This window comes from Phoca vitulina, unplaced genomic scaffold (assembly GCF_004348235.1).
Source record: "Phoca vitulina isolate PV1807 unplaced genomic scaffold, GSC_HSeal_1.0 scaffold37, whole genome shotgun sequence".
NCBI lineage: Eukaryota > Metazoa > Chordata > Mammalia > Carnivora > Phocidae > Phoca > Phoca vitulina.
The window spans coordinates 9,130,041-9,153,163 of NW_022589740.1; the positions used below are offsets into that span (position 1 = coordinate 9,130,041).

At 47.0% G+C, this 23,123-nt stretch overlaps 2 protein-coding genes across 2 annotated transcripts in view; one reads left to right on the top strand and one right to left on the bottom strand.

Moving 5' to 3' along the window:
• Window positions 1-12,539, top strand: part of PGM5 (phosphoglucomutase 5) — a 198,798-nt gene extending 186,259 nt beyond the window's left edge. Inside the window, exon 11 of the mRNA XM_032427488.1 lies at window positions 11,039-12,539. Within this exon, the coding sequence (XP_032283379.1) occupies window positions 11,039-11,128 (90 nt within the window). The 3' untranslated portion in view covers window positions 11,129-12,539. The remainder of the gene's footprint in view (window positions 1-11,038) is intronic.
• Window positions 12,540-17,895: 5,356 nt separating this feature from the next.
• TMEM252 (transmembrane protein 252) lies at window positions 17,896-22,157 on the bottom strand. The gene is made up of 2 exons (XM_032427489.1): window positions 21,880-22,157; window positions 17,896-18,311 (listed from the first exon to the last, which is right to left on the bottom strand). Exons 1-2 carry the CDS (start codon window positions 22,155-22,157, stop codon window positions 18,074-18,076), a joined length of 516 nt encoding a protein of 171 aa, XP_032283380.1. The 3' UTR covers window positions 17,896-18,073.
• Window positions 22,158-23,123: the final 966 nt, after the last annotated feature.

A 23,123-nucleotide genomic window follows, 5' to 3' on the forward strand; every position in this document is an offset into this window, starting at 1 on the left:
ATCTCCTCCACTTTTAACCCAGTGGCTGGAAATTGTTAAAAGGTCCTACCTGGCCGTAGAAGGACCTGGAAGCTCAGCCTTCTATGTCAGGGAGGAGAGGAACGCCAGGTACCAGTGTGTGCTCTAATGGGTACCAAAGTGACTGACTAATGCCATTAAAGAAATGGAGGTTACAGTTGTTATCATGAATAGTTTTTCTGAGCCTAGACCTGCGAGGGCTTTGGAACCAAATATTTGTTAACTAATCTTTTTGAAGCGTACAAATGTGAACTAGTTTGGGGGTGCCTGGGTGGCTCAGTCAGTTAAGCGTCTGCCTTTGGCTCAGGTCATGATCCCAGGGTCCTGGGATCAAGCCCCATGTCGGGCTCCCTGCTCAGTGGGGAGCTTCTCCCACTCCCTCTGCCTGCCGCTCCCCCTGCTCATTCTCTATCTCCCTCTGTCAAATAAATAAATACAATCTTAAAAAAAAAAAATGTAAGCTAGTTTGGATGAATGTGAACCAGTATGTGAATGTGTTCAGATTCTCTTACACAAACCAAATGTAAAAGTCCAGTGAACACCACACATCTGGGGAGATGTGGGGAGGCCAGTGGGGGGCTCCCAGCTGGCTGGGGTTTCATGATCCTGAAGTGCACCTTGAGGAAAAACCCACAACTACCTGTATCTAGGAATCACTTGTCTTTAAGGATACCCCCCCATTGTCCTGGTACAGGTTCCATATTGGGCCCTGGGTTGTTGAGTAGCCATAAAGCCCAGATGCCCTTCCAGGGTGAAGAGGGTGTAAGATATGGCTTGAGCACATCTTGAAGCCCAGTTGGGACCTTTCTGGTAATATACCCATAGATCTCTTCTCCATGTGAAGACACACTCAGGAGCAAAAGCCATGCTCAGAAGCAGCCCTGTGGATGTGTGTCACCCTCACACCCACACACCTCCCACCCACCACATGACTTAGAGCAGCCAGCTTCCTGTGACAGGGCATTCACCCCATGGCGAACCCTGGAGTCAGAAATTCAAATGGCAGGCAAATAACTCACCAGTGTGCATAGGACAGCCAGGCATAAAACAGGGAATTGTTGGTTAGAACTGGCGTGCCATCTAAAGGCAGTCAATTCGTATTGTGTGTGTGTGTTACACACACACATTTTGGGCTAGCAAAAATAAGAGATGGCAGAGGAGATTGGGTGGCCATGGACTGCCACCTTGCATACTCCAGCGTGGCCTTGTGAGTGGCATGGCCGGTGCTCCGGGGTTAGCTCCATTCAGTTCCTGGTTTGGAGGATGACAGCGATGCTTACCCACCCCTGCCCCCACTGTGTGCCATGCCTGTTCTGAGTGTTTCCTGTTCATTAGCTCATTTCATCCTCACAGCTGCCCTGTGGGTCAAGGCCCCCTATTTTGTGTACAGAGCACGAAGGCTCATGGAGGGTAGGTGCCTTACAAGCTCGCACAGCTCGCAAGGAGTAGGGCCCGGCCATTGGGCTTCAGAGCCCATGCTTGTAACCACTCTTCTGGACCACTCCTTCTAGAATAAGTAGCATGACACTTTTTAAGTGTGGTTTTCACACCTGGGTACACATCAGAATCACTTGAGCTTGCCGGGGCTCTACACTCCCTGACTGGTCCCCAGATGCACCAAGAGGACATCGCCATGATGGGAGCCCAGAGTAGCATCCATGATGCTTCTCCCCTCGTACTTAGGTAACAGTCTTCTGACGAACCTTTGGGGAATTTCTTTTGAAGCTTTTAACACATCTCTCAGGCGCAAGGCTTCCTGGGATCCAAATGCAGAAAGCCAACCTGAACCTCATTATTGTTCCATCCCTAGGAACCATGTTTTTAAGAAGTAACTTATGACCTAGACCATGGCTTTTGGAAGTGGTTGGAACAGAGGGACAAAGAGGAGGTGAATGCTTTCAAGGAGAGTCCTTTGAGCAACACCAACTGGACAGTGGTCCTTTTTTTTTTTTTTTTTTTTTTTTAACCCTGCTTTCCATCATGCGGTGTATTTCTGCTAACAATTCCGGGAGTGGCAGTAGCGGGGTGGGCAACTGTACTTTCCTTCTGAATTGGCAAGTGTGTTCCACATCAAGGAAACCTTTGAAGTCTGTTGTGAATATACCCAATGAAGAGAAATGTGGAAGACACAGTAGGGATGTCTGAGGAGGGTGGGCAGAAATTGTCGCGATCTGAACCAGCTAGTCATTTCCCAGCCTGTCACAGTGTCTTTGATGGCAGAAAGGAGGCTCGAAAGGGAGAGGAGAGGGACAGAGGGGGAGAGAAAGAGTGGCCAGGGGGCAGTTCTCTGAAATGTAAGCTGTCACATTTGTAGGTCGGTCTGTGTTTGCAGCACAGGATGAGGACGGGGCGCCAAGACTCTGCCTGATGCCTGTCATCGGTGCCAATAGATGCTGGCCAGTGGTTTGGCTCTGCCCCTTTAACCATCTCTGAAGATACTTCTGAGTCTGGAGCCAAATGGAGCTCACATTTGAACAAATAGGAAAATCAGCTTCGTGACTCTTCTGTTGTATTTTGGATTTGCAGTCTAGGGGCTGCCTTTCACCTCTTAAAGTCCGCAGTCGCAGGAGTAGGGAGGGTGGTGGGGAAGGGGGCCGGGTCTGCCTGGTCAGTGTGGTTTCTAGTAGACTTGTCACTGCCGTCCCAAAGGGCTCGTGTAATTTCCACTTTGATTGAACTTCTTTGGGAGTGTTTCGTTAGCTGATATCTTGGGATGGCTCTCTGCCCCTCAGAGGAGAGCTTTTGTGGAGGCCGGGCTTCTGATGGTGACAAGATCGATGGTTCCCTCAGTGTCGGGCTCAAAATTCAGACCTACGTGGTCATTTTTCAGTCTCCATTTTGGCTAATTTTAGTTCTATTGTAGATCAAGACAGGTAGATGTGTTGCATGAAAAAGGAATTAAAGTCAGGGCCGTGGTTGTACGGATTGTAATAAAGAGCAGAATGTTGCAGTGTTTAGCATTTCCACTTAATTTATTTTTTTTAATTTATTTTTATTTGTTTAAATTCAATTTAACATACAGTGTATCATTTGTTTCGGGGGTAGAGATCAGTGATTTCATCAGTTGCATACAACACCCAGGACTCATCACTTCAAGTGCCCTCCTTAATGCCCATCACCCTTAATTTTTATCAGCAAAAACATTTGATTTTGTTTTCAGTAATAATTCCTGTTCTAGATGTTTCCCAAATGGGTTTAAAATAGCCATTCTTCTTATCTAAAATCGGAGTTATTGTAGCCAGAGTGGCATCTAGCCTCTAGGGCACCCTTGTGCAAACTGTAAAAAGCATCCAGGATGATGAGGCTGGTGGGTGGCATCTTAGTGGGAAGACAAAGGCACCCCTTCCTCTGGGAAGATGCCGCCCCTCGCCATCTTCTGAGATGGGCTTGGGATGGGTTTCCACCCCCAGTTACCCCTATGGGCAGGAGCCCTTCTAAAGTGGGCTTGGGGATCACAGATCCCTGTCCTCGACTCTCTCTGTCACACTGTGTGAGTGTTCAGGATTTAAAAGGCACTATCATCAGAAACTGTCTCCAATGCTCCGATGTATTGGAAACAAAGTCAGAGGATGACTCCAAGTTTATAATCCTAACAGGTACGAATTGCTCTACAACTCCTGGGATACAAGAAATGTCACACTGCTCTGTTGTACAGATCAGACGGTCTCTAACTTGGTCACCCCAGCCTGAGTTGTCAGGAAGCTCAGCAGTGGCCATTTGGGGCTCCGTCCCTTTTCCGCAACATCGAAGACCATGCAGAAGGGACAGAGGCCTGGAGAGGGTGCTCGCCATCCAGGGGAGAATGCGGGTTTCCTCAGCTGCTCTGTGACACCACGTCTGTGTGTTGTCCCCGCCATCTGTCTGGGGCATTGCTCTGGGCAGGGGCACGGGCTCTTTAACCCCGTGGTCCTTGCCACTGCCCACAGGCCTCCCTCCCTCCTCGGCATTGCTGATCCAAGGGGGCTCAGCTCAGGTTCCCACCATTTCCCGAACACAGAGTCCTTTTCCTCTCCTGTATTCCTGGGTTTGACAGCTTTCCTTTGCTTTCAGCTCTGGATGATGAAGCCTTCAGCCCAGCCCTTGATCCACGTTAATACCTAGTGTTAATTAGAATCCCCCAAGAACCTAGTAACCCTTCCCAAGTGGAGAGGGGCTCCTGGCCTAAGAGACACGAAGCCTGGCCTCTCCCTTGGGTTGAGGAGCAGGCAGGTGGGGGAATCGATGGACAGTTTCATCTCTTCCTGCTGGATCTTCCTGATGAAGGGGGTACAAACACAGGGTAGCTTCTCGGTAACCACACACTGCGTTAAACACTGGACAACTCACCTGATTACCTGATTTCCCAAACCCGCCATTTTGTTTAGCAACTCTTATGGGCAAGACACATATTGTAGGGAAACCGACATACGTAAGAAAACTCTGCCTTCTAGTAGCTTAGAGTTTAGTGGGAAGTGTGTAGAGGAAGAGAGAGCGGGGTAAAAACAACTCTACAAATTCCTCTAAGTGAAGATAAGAAGGAATCAGCAGAGAAGCAAGGGAGTGTCTGGAGAACGGAGGGAGCCTAGCTGGGTGGGGTGGGGTTGTCGGAAGATCTCAGGAAGGAGGCCTCGAGGGCTGGGTGAGATTGCAACCCGGTTCTAAACTGACAGATCGACCGTGTGGAAGTGGAGACGAGAGGCGGGTGGGCTGCCTCAGGCTGGGAGGGGGGTGTCACAGTTTCAGGGGTGCAGCGGCGTGAGACAAGGGGCAGGCAGCGGACTGAGGAGGGCTCGTGGCAAGGAAGGGCAGCGTCATTTCCTGTGGCTGCTGTAACCGTCCCCCCAGACTGGGGGGCTCCAAACAATAGAAATGGATCTCTCCTGGCTCAGGGGGTACCATTCTGAAATCGTGGGGTCTGCAGCCTGGCAATCCCTCTGGAGGCTCTGGGACAGGACGCTTCTTGCCTCTTCCCCCTTCCGGCAGCTGCTGACGCGGGCGGACGTGTGGCTGCGTCACTCCCGCCTCCGGCCCCGCCTCCACTCGGCTGCTCTGTGCGTGTGTGTACGAGGTCGCCCTCTGACTCGCTCTCGCGAGGACAGCCGTGATTGCATTTAGGGCCCAGCTGGATAATCCCGGAAAATCTCCTCATCTCGAGGTCTTTAACTTCATCACATCTGCAAAGAACCTCCCCCCCCCCCCCAAAGAAGGTCACATTTATAGACTCTAGGGACTTGGGCCTGACATATTGGGGGCTATTATTCTGCCCACCAGAGGGAGTGAGACCCAGCCGTCAAGAGCCTGACAGCCCTGCCAGAGGGGCTGAGGTAGCCTTGGAGGGATCATCCGGGACTTTGGAGGGATCATCCGGGACTTGGGAGGGATCATCCGGGACTTGGGAGGGATCATCCGGGACTCGGGAGGGATCATCCGGGACTTTTACGTGAGGGCGTCATGAATGAGTCTGGTCCGAAAAGCTCGGCGTAGTGAGGCTGCGAACAGGTAGGGGATGCGGGCGACTGTGTTAAGGAGGGAGCAATGGGACGAGGAGCAGTGGGTGGATGGGGAGCCACGGTGGAAATATGATCGATGGGTTTGAATGTGAGGAGAGAGAGAAAGACTCACCAAAGAGCACTTCCGGCCCAGCTGTTGGAGACATTAGTGGGCTGCCCTGGTGCGGCCCTGAGCTGAGTTGGTGAGGAAATTAATTTGGGTTCGCAAGAAGTTTTGTTTTTATAAGGAAAGAAGCTTTTTCTCGCTGGTGGTAAAAAGCTGAGCCATGATGGTACCTCAGAATGATCCAAGAAAAACATAATTTGGGTGAGTTCATTGGATTAATGTAACTTTGTCTTAATTCGTTTTAAAATTTTGATTTGTTTTAGGACACACCGAGACCAAGGTTAGCTCAAGAAATCCAAGGTCCTGGAGACCAGACCCCGAGCAGAGTTATAGACTCAGCCCCCTGGGCAGGAGGGAATGGACCTTTACTTGAGAGATGATTGGGATTCACACCATTCTTTTCTCTCTACCAACTCTTCATTATTTCTCTCTGCTCTCTGGTTTCTTTCTGCTTTCTTGTAGCTTTTCGTCATCTTTCTCAGAGTCCCTGTTTTCTTACAACCCCTGGATTACCATGGCGCCTTATACCCTCATGGTTAATCGATTATAACCTTGTGGTTAATTTAGCTCCCACTGCTAACTGGCTCATTCTTTCATTACCTATCAGTTTAACCCCTGAGGGAAAGAATCGGATCAGCTGGTTCAAGTTTTGTCCCTGGCCGTCTGGCAGGTTGCTGGCCAGCCTCTGAGGGCTGCCTGAAGGTCAGGGACCCACTCCTGGTCCAGTCAGCTGTGGCCAGGGGGTGAAACTGTGTGATGCAAGCCAGAAAACTGAGCCTGGGGCTGGAGCAAAGAACTTAGACAGGTACAGGAATCAGCACGCCTTAGAGCAGTGGTTTGCAAAGTGTGGTCCTGGATCCCCAACATCAGCATCACCTGCACCTTGTTAGAGACGCACGTTCTTGGGCCCTACCTCAGACCTCTTGGATCAGGAGCTCAGGGAGGGGATCAGCAGTCTGCGCTTTGACAGACCCTCCCGGTGATTCTGATGCATGCTGAAGTTCAAAAACCACTGCCTTAAACGAAGCAAACAGCATATAGACTAAAACCAAATGTTGGAATGAAATCATGAGAGGAGGTCAGGCCGTTCAGTGGGGGTGTTGATGGAAGCTACCCCTAAGAATGAGGAGAAAGTGGCATTTGTTACAAATTCCTATTTTATTGGCACTAGAAGGTCTGTGTCTTCTGCTGGTGAGTGATCTGCCTTGTCCTGGGTGGTATTATCTGCCCCGAACGAGGAGCTAGGATAAGTACTATCATCCCGCACCCTTCTCCCTGCACCCGTGCTTCCCTGACCATCCGAATGCTCCCTCCTCCTCAAGGCCAGCCCAGCGCTGGGTTCCCTCCACAAATTCTGACAAATCTGGCTTAATAAATGATGGTGTTTCCAGTTAGGTTTTGTTTTTCTCCAAAAAATCGTTAACTATTTACTTTGAGTCTTGGGACATTCAGATCATTTACACCTCTCCTGTCCATTGCTGGTCGGGGGAAGTTCATTTGGTTAGGGTTTGTTTTTATGGCCCTAATTTGCATGCACATGGATCAGAACCACCACCACAGCAACACAAAGTAAGAGGAGATGGGAGGAAGAGTGAAAGGAAAAACCCTCTCTGTGCTTCCAGGGAACACGAATAGGTTAAAACCTAATACAGGACTGGGCTTAGGGTGAGGTTAGCTAGATGCAAAATTTAAAGAGGCACTGAAACACGTCAGCAATCAAATGAAGTATTGCAATGCGGTATTTTTAAAAATCAAAATCGATGCAGTTAAAACCTGTAATAAACAAAGCATCCAAATTTTAAGTCGAGACAGGCTCCTAATCCCTCATTAGCCTGGTTGGCTTATTACCCGGAGATGGCAACAGATATCCTCCCGACTCTCCAAGATGGAGGAAGGACATTGGAGCCCGAGTGAGAGTGCTGTTGGATGGGTACGCTGCCAACTCAGTTTGCCACAAGAGGGGCACTCACCGTTCCTTACTCTTGAGCATAGAAAAGCTATGTCAAGCACTTCCTAGAAAGAAGATGCTACATTCCTAATTCATTAAAGTCTCGATTAGTTTATTCTCTTTATTCACAAAGAGTGGTCTCGGAACGTCTAATACATTCATCTAACCAGCAATGCTCTCCTGTTCTTGGTCAGTGTAGATGGCTGGTCAGTCCTGTCTGACCCCTCCTCTGAGGTGGGACTTGTCTGGTGCAGTAGGTGACGGTCCCACTGTTCCCTCATCTCTCCTCCTTCACCCTTTTATCCACTCTGTTCCCCTCTCATTCCTTGTATTCTGGATTGTGGGATGGAAAGAGCAGTAGAGGAGGTGGTACTCTGTTCTTAGCTCAGCCACCAAACAGACATGGGCCTCTGGGCCCCTGGGCCCCTCATGGCTCCTGTCTGTGCTTCGGTTTCCTCGTCTGTGACAAGAGAATCTCAAAACTAGATCACCCCATGTTCCTCTCTGCTTCTCAAGCTCTCTGCTTCCAGTTCTACCTCAGATATCTCATCTCACAGCCACAGGCTTCTGTTAACTCCTCGTCTCACTCCCGATTCTGAGGGCCTTTCCACTTGTCTCAGGATAATTCATCTCCCCTTGCTCCTTTCTATGATGGATGGTGGATGATAGGAGAGAAGAGTCTGGATTCCCATGTATCAAAGCTGTGATTTCTGAAGGCAAACAGGACCGCAAAAATCCTGACTCTGTTTTGTGTTGTCATTATCTCTCTTGAATAGATTCCCATTCGTATTTCATCAGTAATGTTCACCTTTAATTTCTTTATAGTGAGCGGGAACTTAAAGACACTTGGGAAGCAATCTGAAGAAAGAATTTTCTAGACTTTTTTTTTTATTCCTCTCCAGTGTTTCACTGTATCTCACTCATATTAATTTCACAGGAGTAGCTAAGTGCCATTACCTAATTCTTTCCAGAACATTCAACTTAATTTTCATAGAACCCTTCCTGTGTATACTCATATCTCACTGGTTTACATGTAGTTTAAGTGCATATTCTGAAGAACTAGTGTAACAGGTGTTAATGTATTTAGGAACAAATTTAGCTGACTACTGATAAGCACATAACTCAGCTGCTGGAGGCAGAAGTAGGTGAGCATATTAGAAAGTGACGGACTGGTTCACGGACAGCTCCTGCGCTGTGGACATCAGTCGGGATGTTTCACAGAAGAAATGGAAAGCAGAGCTTTATCATCCGAGTTCGGTGGAAATCCATTACAAGAACTTGGGCAGGGTTTATGGTGTTGGTTAAAACTGTGCTTCCCTACCCTCTTGCCAATAGCTACCGTCACTTAAAGCTGTAGAGTTGAAAGTCTTTGATGTTGAAATTCACAATGACATGAAACAAAACATGTCTTAATTTTTCAGTTCTTAAGTTTAAATTCAATTTCACTGCATTTTCTTAAATAGATGGGATAAAGTTTATCTTTATTTGCCCTCAAGGACCTCAGTTAAAGTGATTGATTTTTCACTTCATTCTGTCCTTATTTAACCTCCTTTATAGGTGTTAATGAAGAGTTATGTAGCCCAAAAAACCTGGGAGAGGGAAGAGAAGACAGAAAAGGGAACGAAAGTTAATAATCTGATTTCCGTACAAAATGGGTGCTTGGCTCCTCAAGGATCTAGATGCCCCTATATGGGCATCACATGGAATATGGCCTTGCAAAATGTGCCAGTAAGAAATTTTTCTGGGCACCAGGAGGGTTATTAAAAGAACATAAAACCTTCTGTTTCTGTATATCATGTTCATGGATACGGAAGCGGAGGGAAGTGCACTTGGCTTGTGCACTTGTGATGAAATGGCTCAAGACTCTCATCTCCCTTCTAGCTTCCAAGATTATATTTGAGCTTCTCTGTCTGGTCATCTTCACAGAGTAAGATAATTTCACCCATTTAGCCATAAGTGTGTTAAATCCTGGACTTACCTCTAGAACAATCTTTCCAAAGCACAGCTCTGATAGTGTCACCCCTTAACTCAGACAACTCCAGCATGTCCCCTTGCCTAATGAATTAAATCCTCACGCCTTGCCCTGGCGTTTCCATCCCTCCAAACAAGGCTTGCTCACTTGTTACTCAGGACTGCTGTGTGTCTACACTCCATTCAGGACACACGGGCCTGCTTGTGCTTGTCCTCGGACCCTGGGCCTCTGCTTGTGCTCTTGTTGTCTGCTTAGAGTGCGTGCATTCCCTTCATCCCTGTACCTGTCAGGCTTAGGGGAGGGTTGCAAGTAGCAGAATCCCCCTCTCCCTTCTCAAAAATGACAGGTTTTATTTTCCTCAACATGGTATCTTGGTTTCTTCCCTTTTGCTAGTATTTCCCAAACTTCTCTTCCATCAGTATCCCTGTATTAGTATTTGTCCTTTAAATGGACTTACATTGTTTTCACTTGAATCTGTTTATTTATTATAGAAAGTTTGCATCTATGTGGAAAAAAAAACCAGTATCCCTTTATAAATAAAATTGAATTCACAAAAGTGAATTCAATAAGATATACAGTGATATTACCTACCATCTAGGTAATGCTTGCCTGAGGCATGCTCTATTTGGGTTCATGTATTAAAGATTGGCAGCCAACAGAGTTTCTCCTTGATGAAATTAAGAGGATGGAAGAAGAATGGAAAACGGGGTGACTTTCTCACTGTTTTGTAGGTAACGCCATGTCCACGAACCATCTAGAATAATCTCCCGTATCATCTGTGTGTATGAGTATGTTTTCCACACTTTGGAAAACAGTGCCTCACCTCTGTGAAATGATTAGCAGCTAGAGGGCAAGAAGTGATTCTCCTCTCCATGTCCTTTGCCTTTCTGAGAATCTACTCCTTAGGCTTCTAAACCCCCCTCCTTCTGAGAGACACGGAGGCACCTAATGAGCCACAGTGTTATTTGATGGGAAGAAAGGAGTAGATATTTCTGCAGCACTAGCTGATGGATTGGTCTGTCTTCTGTGAAACATCAAGATAGTAGGTTCTGCAGGCCTCTGGTCTTAGGCTGCAGAATGAGTGTGTTCCCTCAAGTTCTCGTGTGTGTACGTGTCTGGGCAGGGTGTACATGCTGTGGGGAGAGAGTGGGAGAGGAAGACTGTGGCGTTTTCTGAACTTCCTTAATTCACAAAGCTCTGAAATGCCCCAATGCTCTGAGAGTTGAGTTGGTGGGTTCCTGTCTGAGATCGGTGTTTTTGGGGAGCTGGACAAAACTCTGGAGACCATCTCCTCCCCTAGCCACCCCCCCACCGCACCCGACCCACTCTACTCTCCTTCTGTGGATGAGGAACCAGGGTTTAGGGAACAGGTATCCAGCCAGCGGGAACTCTGTCTTTAAGCTGCAAATTGGAGTTGAATCCAGATGCTTGTGACAGAAACCAATCACAGTGGCCCTCCTGTGACTGACGTGAGTTGTTCACAGACTTTTCCCGTCCTTTTCCAGGCCGTGCTGAGTCCTCTTATAGCCATCGCGCTGAAAATATCCCAGATTCATGAGAGAACCGGCCGGAGGGGCCCCACAGTCATCACCTGAATGGAGGAAAGATCGGTCACCAGGGCCAAAAGAGAGCGCTTGGCGGGAGACACTTCACCCACGCCTTCTTGCTACCTGTTTGTGCCTTTTATGACTTTGAAACACACACACACACACACACACACACACACACACGATAATTTGCTGGTGGGTGGGGGAGGGGCGGGTTGGAAGAGAAAAAAAATCTGTTTTGTTTGGATTTGGGTCCGTTCCTCCAAATGCAATAGGGTCTTCAGTTGTCTGTTAAAGCTGCACTATCATTTGGTATCTATATTTTATCACACAAGGGACCCTTACCTTTTGAGAAAGAGTAAGTGGGCCGGGAAGGTGTCCATCATGGTGTTAGGTGAGGAAAGGTTCTAAACTCACGCACAGAGCGCAGTGCCAGAATTAGGCTCCCGCCACGCCACGGGTGCCGCTGGGCAGACCTAGGAAGACTCTCCTTGGCGTGGTGGAGGACTTAGCTTTTCATCCTGAGTCAGGTCTCCCAGGGGGAACGTTGTGGGACTCCTCATGGCCTCTGGCCACCAGATGGCCCACTCCCCCTCCCTCCCATCCCCTGCCGAGTCCTGGTGCCACCTTCTCTGACATCGGAAGCATTCTACAGATCACCATGGCACACTTTCAACGAAACACATCCAAGGGTGTTTACCTCTCTCGTTTTGTAAATAATACTATTCTAGCTCTTAAGCGGGCTGCATTCCTACAAATTCAGCCGTTCATTGTGCAGGTAGAAAGCCGTTTCTTGGCAGGACTCTGCAGATGAATGCCTAACATTTCACCGGCCCTCCCTTGACAACATCCCGTAGGGTGATACAGGGGTTTATATTCATTCCTCCTGGGAAGACAAAATACCACCATGTCTGCTATCTCTCTTTCTCTCTGCTCCCTTATCTCCCAGTAAGGGTCTGTTTTAAAGCAGTCATTGAGACACAGTTCAGATCTTACAGTGGCTCTACAAGGAGACCATGAAATGCTAGCAAAGTGGAGAACAGAGTGCTTGCTGGAAGAAGACCTTATTGGTGGTCGTTAAGGACCTGATGAGATAGGGGTGGGGGAGGGCGGCACCCCTGCTGGAAACCGGAAGGTCACAGCTCGCTCGCTTTGCCCAGGGGAAGGATACTGCAGCTCTAGCAGCCTCTGTGTGCACCCAGCCGGGACACTTGGTGCGTGGGACCTGTTTGCGTGTGTTTTGCTTCCTTGGGAACGACCCTCTCACTCACCCTGTCATTAGCACGGATGACGTGGTGCGCTTTGACTGTGAAGCAAGGGGGTTTTGCTGTAGTCAAGATGAGCGCAAGCAGGGAGACGTTCCTGGGAAGGGATTTGTGGCCACTTTCTATCTCTGCTTCTGTCAGAAACTTGCTCCGACATGTAGTAGCCAATAAAAAAGAAATTCCTGATTTCAACCTGATGCATGGATTGTGGATTTTTGCGTGTCTGTCTTGCCATGGGTGGTCACATTTTGATAAGTCTGTCTTTCAGAACACTGGCAAGGGCTGGCTTTCGTTGTTAGGACCTGGGAATTTATTACGTAAGTGGGACCAGAAAAGGCAGATGGCTCAAAACTGCCTTTGGGAGTCAGCAGAGACGAAATTGGCAACTGGTCTTTCATCGTAAGTATCTTCGTTTCATAATCACAGAGGGTGGCTTCGAGCAGAGATTCTAAAGTCATGGAATTTATCAGCCATGAATGTCATATGCCTTAAAGCTTTACGTGGGGTCAGTGGTGGCTGTCCATTTACTACTCGGCTCTGTGTGGGTCCACGCAGTTGGATGCGTTATAAAGCTTAGCTCCAGGTCAGAAAATAGGTATTTTTTTCTCAAGTTGCTGAACTTTGAATCATCTCTAGCTTCAAAGTTCAAATGTAAGGTAATCCTCATTTTAAAAATCTATTTTTTTATTTCCAGCATGTGCGCCCAGCTGCCCAAGTATTCATTCATTCACTCATTCATTCAACAAACATGGGCTGAACGACTACTCTCTGCAGAGTCCTGTTTGTGGTGCAGCGAGGAGATATACAAAACAGGATTCCTGCTCCTAGGAGCTTGTAATGTGGACACGGGGGGCTAGGACATACATACGTGAAGAAGCAGGAGGACATGAATGTTCTAGTAGAGGCGCCAGCAATGTGCTATGGGAACACGTGGAGGGATTAGCTCTGAGATGGCAGGACACTAAGCACTTGATGGGTTTCCCGAAGAGTGGAGTTTCCTGAGACTTATAATCATGTATATGATTTCACGAGGGGTCCACGTAGCCAGAGCAAAGACGGAGTTGAGAGGTAGGATGGCTGGAGAGGATGCTTGCGTTGGGTCTCGGGAGAGAATGGCACAGATGGGCGAGAGTGCAGGAAGCACAGAGGTAGAAAGAGCAGGTGGAGCACATGTTTGGGCCCAGCTATGGAAAGAAGCAGCTGCACGGCCACCGATTTTTACAGAGCTTTTTCTTAGGTTGCCCAAGGGAAGATCCTGTGGTGGCTCTGGGACACAGCCTTTCTCTGTGGAACCTGCTCAAATTGACGTTGCCAAGGTATTATTTCTTCTTTATGTAAAATCTAAGCTTCTCTTGCTGAGCTATGCCTGCAAGTCCTCTTGTCTTCTTCTCGGGAGAGGTGGAAGGCAGGAAGTCACTTTTCTGCACGTAATGGTCTTTATGTCTTAAAGATGAAGCTCCAGCCACCAGTCTTTCTTAAGAGTAAATGACTGGAGAGGTCCGAGACTTTTGTGGGGACCACAGGAGACAATCCTAGAGGAGAGGGTGGCTGGAGTGTGGCAACTGTCGGGCCACTCTTGTGATGGGCTAATATCGAGGGGTTCACTCGTGACACCATGTGCCCCCAGGACAATGACAAGCAACAGTGTCTACAATGCAGCGGTTCCCAACCAGAGCAGTGTTTGGAAATGTGTGTATACGTGCCAGGGAGGCATTTGAGGGGACGGGACCCCGGATTCTAAATATCCTACCAGGGGTCCGCCAGTCCCCTAGAACAAAAAATTGTTTTGCCTCATTCATGATTCTTGGGTTCATTAGCTGACCTTGAACATGGCAGGCAGCCATCATTAAAATGAGATGTTTATCCAGTATTCCTGATCCAAGGTGCAGCCTCTATCCACAGGATTCACAGAACAAATAGTTTTTTATGGCATCTCAGGCTGAAGGGCTTGGACATGACCTGAAGGCTTTCTACACAGGAAGCCTCAGATCGATGACCAGTCCCACGGCGGCACAGTGCGCTGACGCTTGGCTGTGCCGAGCCAGTGTGCTCTGCAGATAATGTAGACATCCCCCGGGGAAAATGGTGTGCTGACTTCTGATTGGCCAGCTGTGGGTCCGTGTAAGGCATGGGATTTACTTTGGCAGTGATAGCCATCAGCCGTGGCAGGTGTGGGGAATTTGAAAAGCACCTGCGGGAGAGGGGAGTGCCCAACAGGTGACTCCATTTTATTGCTTGATCATGCATCGGGTAGTCTTGAAACACGTGGACGCTGCCATCCCAGACACCTGCCTTGACAAGATTTCCCTCCCTGAGTGGAGAAGGGCTTGAGAAATCGTGCACCTTTCGAAATGATGTAATGCCGGTAAATCAGTGTTTGGCCCTTCAACAGTTACAGACAGCAAGAGATGATCAGAGGCAACAGAGCTTAGCGGATGCCTGTCCCACTCCCACCAGCTGGAGCCCTTATCGGTGGAAATGGCTCATGCAGTTGGCAGCCCACTTGGTATGTGAATCAGCCTAACCTGTCATGGAAAATTATAGAATATGATGAAGCTATGCATTATAAATCCACGTCTTTATCATTTTTTCATGACTTTTAGCACCTAGTAGGTGCCCTGCAATATGGGCGAGCTGGGGAGATACCTCACCGAAGACTCTGTGTTTAAGTAGAATCTTGAGGAATGGGTAGAACGGCCAGTAAAAGTACTTGCGAGTTTTGGAGTGGAGAGGTCAAAAATACACACGCTACATCTCAGATATGCAAAAGATGCAGCATAATGTATTCTATAACTGACCTTGTCATGCTCACCTTCTGGGGGATGGAGAGAGTACTTAGAGCTGCCACTCAGAGGAAGGTTATAAGATGAAAATAGTGGAGGAGCCGTCACCTCTGAGAATTTCCCATCGTCGTTGACAGGTGAGCCTACCATTCCCGTGTGAGAGAAGGGAATGAGCAAAGACTGTAGTGAATATTTGCCTCCTCTTCACTCTCTTGCAATGTCTGTGCCTTCCTTGCCATTCAGGGAATTGTGGTTCTCCATCCATCACCTCTAATTGTACCATAAACTTAAGGAGGAAGACGGGATACAATGTCTACCTCCTTGAGTAAGTACCCTAGGGGTGGCCAGTGAATTCTTATTAAGCACAACAGAACACTTCTGTTGTGACTTGCCCAGCGGGTTTTAATTGCTGGGCCTCTCAAAGGTAGGATTTGTTTGGAGTAACGCCCGTGTCCTTGTTGCTGGCTTCAGAGTACATCCATTTTCAAAAAAGCAATAAATGTCTATTAGTAGTACTTCTTTTCAGAAAGCAGCTGGCTTATCTTCTGAATCAATAGTTGGTGTTCAGTGATGTTTGGGTTTTCAAAAAGAATTAACTCATCTGGATGGTTTGTTAGTTCTGCATGGAGAATCAAACTTTGACTTATGTTCCCCTATTGATTTTTTTTTTTTCTGATACAAAACAGAGATGAAAGAGAGGGAAGTTTGAGTACAAAATTTACTGCAGTAAAGAGATCAAAACAATTTTCTTATGTAAACCAAAAATAACATGTTTCATATGACTATCAGAAGTTGGAAAAATCCATTTATGACCAATGCAAACTCTGGATGAAAGCCCAGTGACAGAGTTGGTTCAGGCCCCTGGATGTGTTCAGACCCCAGAGAAAATTTCAGGGTAACAGTCTCAGTAGAGGGATAGAAAGAGATGACAAGAGAGAAATAATAAATTGCATTGCTAAGAAATGGTCACCTTCCCATTGGACAGCCATGAGTGACCTTCATATCCAGTTATGCCCTTGAGGTCAAGGATTCAAATCCCAGATGCCCAAATGCATGTTTCATGTAAAAGGACCAGGATTTCCTTTCATGTGGCTTCCTGCGTATTTGTCAGGACATGCTTCATCTGTGCACTCTGCAAAAATGGGAAGAGGAGGCCATGGAGGCCCCATTCCATCTTGCAGCCCTTGAAAACTCTTCATCCTCGCCACCACTATTCAAACCCCCCTGTGCCCATTTACAGGGGCTGCCTGTCACCAGTAGGAGCCACTATTCATCATCGATGGAATGATCAGAGAGAAGGAAACTGCACAAAGAGGTGGGGGCCAAGCTCCTAGGCAGAAAACATGGAGGGCGTATTTACATGTTAAAAGAGAACCCTATTATATGTCAACTACAGTGAAAAAATTTTAAGTCTTTTTTAAGTTAAAAAATATAAAAGAGAATGCTAGAGCAAGCTCTCTGGCTTCCCCAAGGGCTGTAAGGTATTGTACCAGTCCTGGGGCTCCACTTCCTGATGGGGCCCACTTTCTGAAGCTGGAGAGAAGTCCAGACTGCTCCGTGGGAGAAGGGAGCTAAGACAGGGCTAACCTAGCACAAATGTTTGAAGTAAATACACTCTCTCATGCCCCTCTACTGGAAACAACTGTATGCTATGGGCAAAGTTTCTCAATGCCTCAAAGTCTCAGTTTATGCATCTGTAAAATGGGACTAACCATTGCACTTATTTCTGAAGGGTATAATGAGGGCTAAACAAAAAGCACAAAAAAGTTCCCAGCACAGAACCCGTCATATAAAAGGCATTCCGTAATCATTAGATAACAATCCTAGCATAAATTCCTCACTTGATTGAGGAAGAAACTGAGGCCCAGACAGATGAAGATTCTTGTCCAAGCTCTAAAGCATCAGGCTGCCTCTCTTCCACTGTCCTGCCACCCAACATGTCCTCGTGTGTTAAAACATGTAATAAAATATAATAAAGCTGAGGACGAATCAGTGGGTTTTTTAAAATAAATGTCCCAAGCCTAAAAATGCATATGGGTCTGTATCTTGAGACCCCAAAGAATTTTCTGTTAAGGATCAAAGTACTACAATATAGTCTCTTTTCTTTAAGATTCTAGAGATTTGCAGGGATTTGTTGAAATACACATGGATATTTTAATGCCTTTGAAGATTTATGTCAAAATCTATATTAATACAACTTACGGCTAGTACAGTTTTCCCCTCTGAATTCTGTGTCTTATGGATTTTCAAGTATTCTGTCTGTCCCATTTGAGTCTCCAAGAAACCTTGTCATCTCTGCTGTACAACCATCCCGTTTTTAAGATATTCATTGAAAATTTTGTTTGAGCCATTTTGAAAGGAAATATTGTAGTTGTTTTCCACATAGAAGTAAAATACACATAATTAAAATTAAGTAATATGAAGTAACATTCATGGCTTCCAAGAGCACATCTCCCACAATGCGAATTACAGTGTCACTCTGGTAATACTGTGACACCAGCCAACAAAACCCACAAATTAAACCACAATGACCCTTTGTTTCCAGCCTGCTTTCCTTTTGCGATTGTTGGGTGATGTAGTGCCTGAAGGCGCCTGGCTGCCCCACGAGCAGCACCTATTCCTTCCCCCCTGGGGCTGAGGTGATGGGAGGGGGTTGAGTGAGAGCCAAAAGCCTCTTGGAGCAGAGCTCCAAAAGCGGTCCCAAAGCCCACCTGGGCTGGGGTTAGTGCGAATCCTTTGAAATGTTGCCGGCTGCCGACCACACCCTTCCTTTCAGGCCAAGCACATCGGTCGAACTGCATGGCTGTCATCCCCAGCATCTCCTCGGCGAGCACTCCTGGGGGTCCCGGAAGACACTTTCCCTGCCATAGTCCAGTGGCCACGTTTATTATCAGCAGCTGTAGCCCATGAAGGTGCATTCTGAGCATGAGGGAGTGTCCCCTGCTTCAGCATCGCTGGCTCTGCCTCTGAACATCCTGCAATGGTGTGGCTGCCGGCACCCCACCTGCTACAGACTCCTCGTAGGAAGGTGGGGCCTCGGGGCGGGCATCCGTTGCATCCTCGAGTTCAAGGCCCATCTCTGTGTACAGAGGTGGAGGAACATCCAAGGCGTCTCCCTCTGCAGGACAAGGTTGCTTCTCGGCATCAAGACTCTCTTCATACGCAGGAGGGTAGAAATCTGGCCTGGGGATCAAAATGCCACAAACATACATGTGTTATTTAAGTGGTTAACGCCAAAGAGGCATATGCCTGCCTCTCTCAAATCACATTGTGTGAAGTGAAACTGTTAAGAAACATTGATTTTGAAACAGATGTACTTCTTCCCTGGCATCACCAGTTTTAAAAAAATGTGCCGCTCTTCCAGCAAAACCCTCCTTATCAGCCATCGGATGTGTGCCTCTATAGTCCTGTTTTTCCCAGTGGGTTATTCCAAGCTATTCCCTCTCTCTCCCTCATGGGAACCAGGGACTCTCAGTGTGAGATCGTCACCAGGGGGAGGGATGCGGGGGGGGCCTCAGCTGCTCAACTTCCCTACACCCAGTTAGTCCATCCATGACCTTGTCCCCATTCACACACACCACATTCGTGCTCACTGTCTCAAATCCTCCTAGCCAACAAAATAATGAACGAAAACCAATGTATAAACTTGTCAAATCGCTGTTAAACACCTGAACCCAATGTAACATTGTGTGTCAACTACAGTCTAATAAAACTTTTTAAAAACCCAGCTCTGTGCTGTCTCCTCAACTGTATCCGATGCTTCTCTCTTTCTTCTCACTCTTTCAAGTCTCAGCGACTAGTTTCCAAAAAAACATACTCGTTTCTCAAACCATTTCAACCAACAACTTCATGTAGATTTCACTGGCCCCCCTTTCCATGCCAAAAGGTCAATGGCGAAAGGAGCCATTCACGCCAAAGGTGATGTATTCATTGGTCATCTTGCCCAATGCTGCTAATTGCTAAATCATTCTGGCTTCTCCACCATGAATGGGACTGGGGGTGGTGTGAGGTGAGGAAGAGTGAAGGCGAGCTTGATTGAGTTGTGTATTTATAGAGCGAATCCCTCAGTGCCCACGGGGAGTGTTTATGGTGCGTAACCACAACAGAACAGAGCCCGCCACTTGTAGCCACAGCTCCATTCCAAATATTACCAGGCGCGAAGCCAGAGATAGCTGAAGGAGTGGTCTACTGTACGGCATAAATCTCAGCCTTCACTCAGAATAGCCAAGGCAGTGTCACGGGGCACACGTGTAAAGACATTGAAGACAGAAAGGTGAGCTGTTTCCCTGGAGTGATTTGAAAGGCTCCAGGATGACTGTCACCTGCCCCCAAATCCCATCCGGCTCTTCCAGTCCCATCTGCCCTTCCCCCACCATTTCACATTCCCAGTGCCCTCAGGGCCACCATTGCACACTCATTTGCTCTGATACCTCAATATGGGTCCCCATTTTGAATGCATATGCTTCTGAGAAATGCAACTTTTTCTTGACTGACTTCCTGGCCATTCTGGGTAAGCTGGGCATCTATTAGATGCAGTAGGAAGAGACAGTTCAATGGGGTGTCACAATAGCCATATCATGGATCCCTTTGAAATAACTTGGCATGGTGTGATGTTAGTAAATTTAAGCTGCCTCCTGTAGGCAATCAGGTACTCTTCTTTTTGAAAAGATTTTATTTATTTATTTGACAGAGAGAGAGCACAAGCAAGGGGAGTGGCAGGCAGAGGGAAAGGGAGAAGTAGACTCCCTGCTGAGCAAGGAGCCTGACAGAGGGGTCAATCCCAGGACCCTGGGATCATGACCTGAGCCAAAGGCAGATGCTTAACCGACTGAACCACCCAGGCGTCCCTGCAATCAGTTACTCTTATCAGGAATTCACGCTCTGGAGGCAACCATCTAACATTTGTACAAGAAAAAAAAAATCATCACTCAAGAAGCACCATCCGTGATCACTTTAGTTATTTTAATCTTTTATCAAACCCAGAGACCTTGCCAGTTAGTATAATAAACATTGGAAATGGGGTTTGGTTATTATAATTAGTATCTTATTAATTAGCATAATAATGTCAAAAATCAACCGTCATGGGTAAAATTATTTATATTCAAGATACGTGGAGTAGCTAAGATATTTTAGATGAAAAGGGCAGAAGAATTTATGGAGTCTTACAGCCTGCGTCTTGAGGATGATGCCTGAAGTTTTATCCCTAAATGGTCCTGTGTTCAGCCAAGAATTAGGAGGGTTTGGTTGTCTGATACTGACCATAAGGTGAACTGAATTTTGTTTTATTGTAGTGAAATATATATAACATTAAATTTACCACTGTGTACAGATCAGTGTATGGATCAGTGGCATTCTGTACCTTATCCCTCTCCAGAACTTTTCCATCATCCCAAATTGAAACTCTGTACTCAGTAAACGATGAGTCCCCATTCCCTCCTCCCTGCTGACCCCAATAACCACTGTTCGCTTTCTGGGTATGAATTAATTTCACTGCTCTAGATATCTCATGTAAGTGGAATCATACAGTATTTGTCTTTTTGTGAACGGCTTCTTTTACTTAGTATAATGTCTTTAGGGTTCATCCATGCTCTAGCATGCATCAGAACGTCCTTCCTTTTTGTGGCCGGATAATATTCCATTGTATGGATAGACCGCGCTTTGTTTATCCATTTGTCCACTGGCGGACAAACAGGTTGTCTCCACCTTTTGGCTATCATGAAGAATACTGCTATGAACCTGGTATACAACTATCTGTTCAAGTTCCCACTTTTAATTCTTTTGTCTACATACCCAGAAGTAGAATTGCTGGATCAAATGGTAATTCTGTATTTAACCTCCATGCCATTTTCCATAAAATGATTGCTCCGTTTTACATTCCCACCAGTAGTGCACAAGGTTTTGGACTTTTTTTTTTAAGATTTTATTTATTTATTTCAGACAGAGAGAGAGCCAGAGAGAGCACAAGCGGTCGGGGGAGGGAGGGTGGCAGAGGGAGAAGCAGACTCCCAGCTGAGCAGGGAGCCCGATGCAGGGCTCAATCCCATGACCCCGAGATGATGACCGAAGGCAGACGCTTAACCAACTGAGCCACCTGGTCTCCCCTAGGTTTCGGATTTTTGTATATTCTTGCTAACACTTGTTGTTTTCTGTTTTTATAAGTAAGAGCCATCATAATGGGTATGAGGTGGTAAGGTTAACTGAATTACCACTGGAATGTTAACTGCCTTGCCTTGAATAAATCTGTCATGCAAGGTGTGATCAGAACACCTAGAAAGACAGTAAGCTGGGACCTTACTGAGTTCATGAAGAGGTTGCAGGACTCATTCAGTGCCTGTTTGTTCATACAATGCCATTTGTATGGCAGAATTTGGTCTGGAACTTCCTTTCCTTATAACCTGGTAGCCGGATTATGGGCAATAACTCACCACAACCTGCCTCTAAGGACAGCTTCCATGATACAAAAAAAGAACCTAAGAGTTGGGCCTCTTCTATTGGCTTAGGTAGGTTTTCAATGTGGGGAGAAGTGGTTTTTCAGATCTAAATACCCTCTACTTCATGATTTTCCCCAGAGGCAACACCATTCTTCCTAAGGACTAAGCCCAGAGTAATTTCCCGACAGGAAAACTTCAGTTCGAGACATACAGCCCTGCAGGACATGGGTATTTCTCCACAGTGGGATTAAGTTCATTCTGCTTTTCCAGAATCCGGCCCCATTGCAGCCTTCCTCATCCTCTGGCCTCCCCGTACATACCTGTCGACTGTGGCCAGGGGAAGTGCCCCATGAGAAAGTTGTCTTCTGAGCACATGGGAGAACACCCCTTTGCTTTCCCTTGCCTGGTGGTAGGTGCTCCAGAACATTCCACTCAGAAGGATCACAAACCCCAGTGGCAGAAGCATATAGGCCAGGATCAGGTTCCCTCGACAGTTGAATATCGATTCTGAGGAAATGAAGAAGGCCCCCAGGCAGATCATCAGGAAGCCCATCAGGAGGGCAAGGGCACAGAGAACGAGACTAGTTCTGTTCTGCATCCCTGCTCCTTTGGAACTCTTCCACTCCCCTGCTTCCTCGCTCAGAGAGAATGCTGTCATTAGCCAGCTCAAAGCTTTATATGCTCTGGGACCAACTGGCCTTTGGACAATTAAGTGAAGCAGGCACTTAGAGGCTATTCATTAACCATTGGAAGTTACCATAATATCCTTGGAGGATTAACCTAAAAACACAGCATTGTGTAATGCAGGAAGGAGTGGCTTCTCATTGCGGGCTTGCTCTTCTGAGCTGGGTGGGACCCTTAGCCAACCCCAGTTATTTGAGGGAAGGTCTCTCATCCTTTGATTAAAAGGGCACTCATCTCTTAATCCCCATGGTGAGTAATTCCCCACTAATGCTAGAGAAATTAGTGTTTCTTTATGAACTAGCTATCTTCTTTGTGGTTTGGCAAGGGATCCTTTCCTGATTTCTTCTTTCTCTGTACGAAAGACAATTTTAAAGCTCCTAACAAGTTCATCTTGCCTCTCTCAATGGAACTCTATTGCCTTCACCCTGTGTTACTGGAAAAATTCCAAGAGAAAAGCCCATGGGGTGAACTCTCTGATTCCTTCTCTGTTGAAAAGGAAATGAGCATCCACAGGAGAAGGAAAGAGAATTCTGTAGAGAAGGATTGTAATAGAGTTTCAGGAATTTGGGGTGGGGATTTCTGGGATGGTTGCAAAAGACGATGATCTGGGGGCGCCTGTGTGGCTCAGTTGGTTAAGCGTCTGCCTTGGGCTCAGGTCATGATCCTAGGGTCCTGGGATGGAACCCTGTGTTGGGCTCTGTTTTCAGGAGGGAGTCTGTTTCTCCCTCTGCCCCTTCCCCCAGCTCATGCTTGCTCATGCTTGCTCGTGCTCTCTCTCTCTCTCTCTCAAATAAATAAATAAAAATCTTAAAAAAAAAAAAAAAGGCGATGATCTAGTGACTTCTCTGATCCTGGTTTTGTATCTTTTCCATTGTTGGGC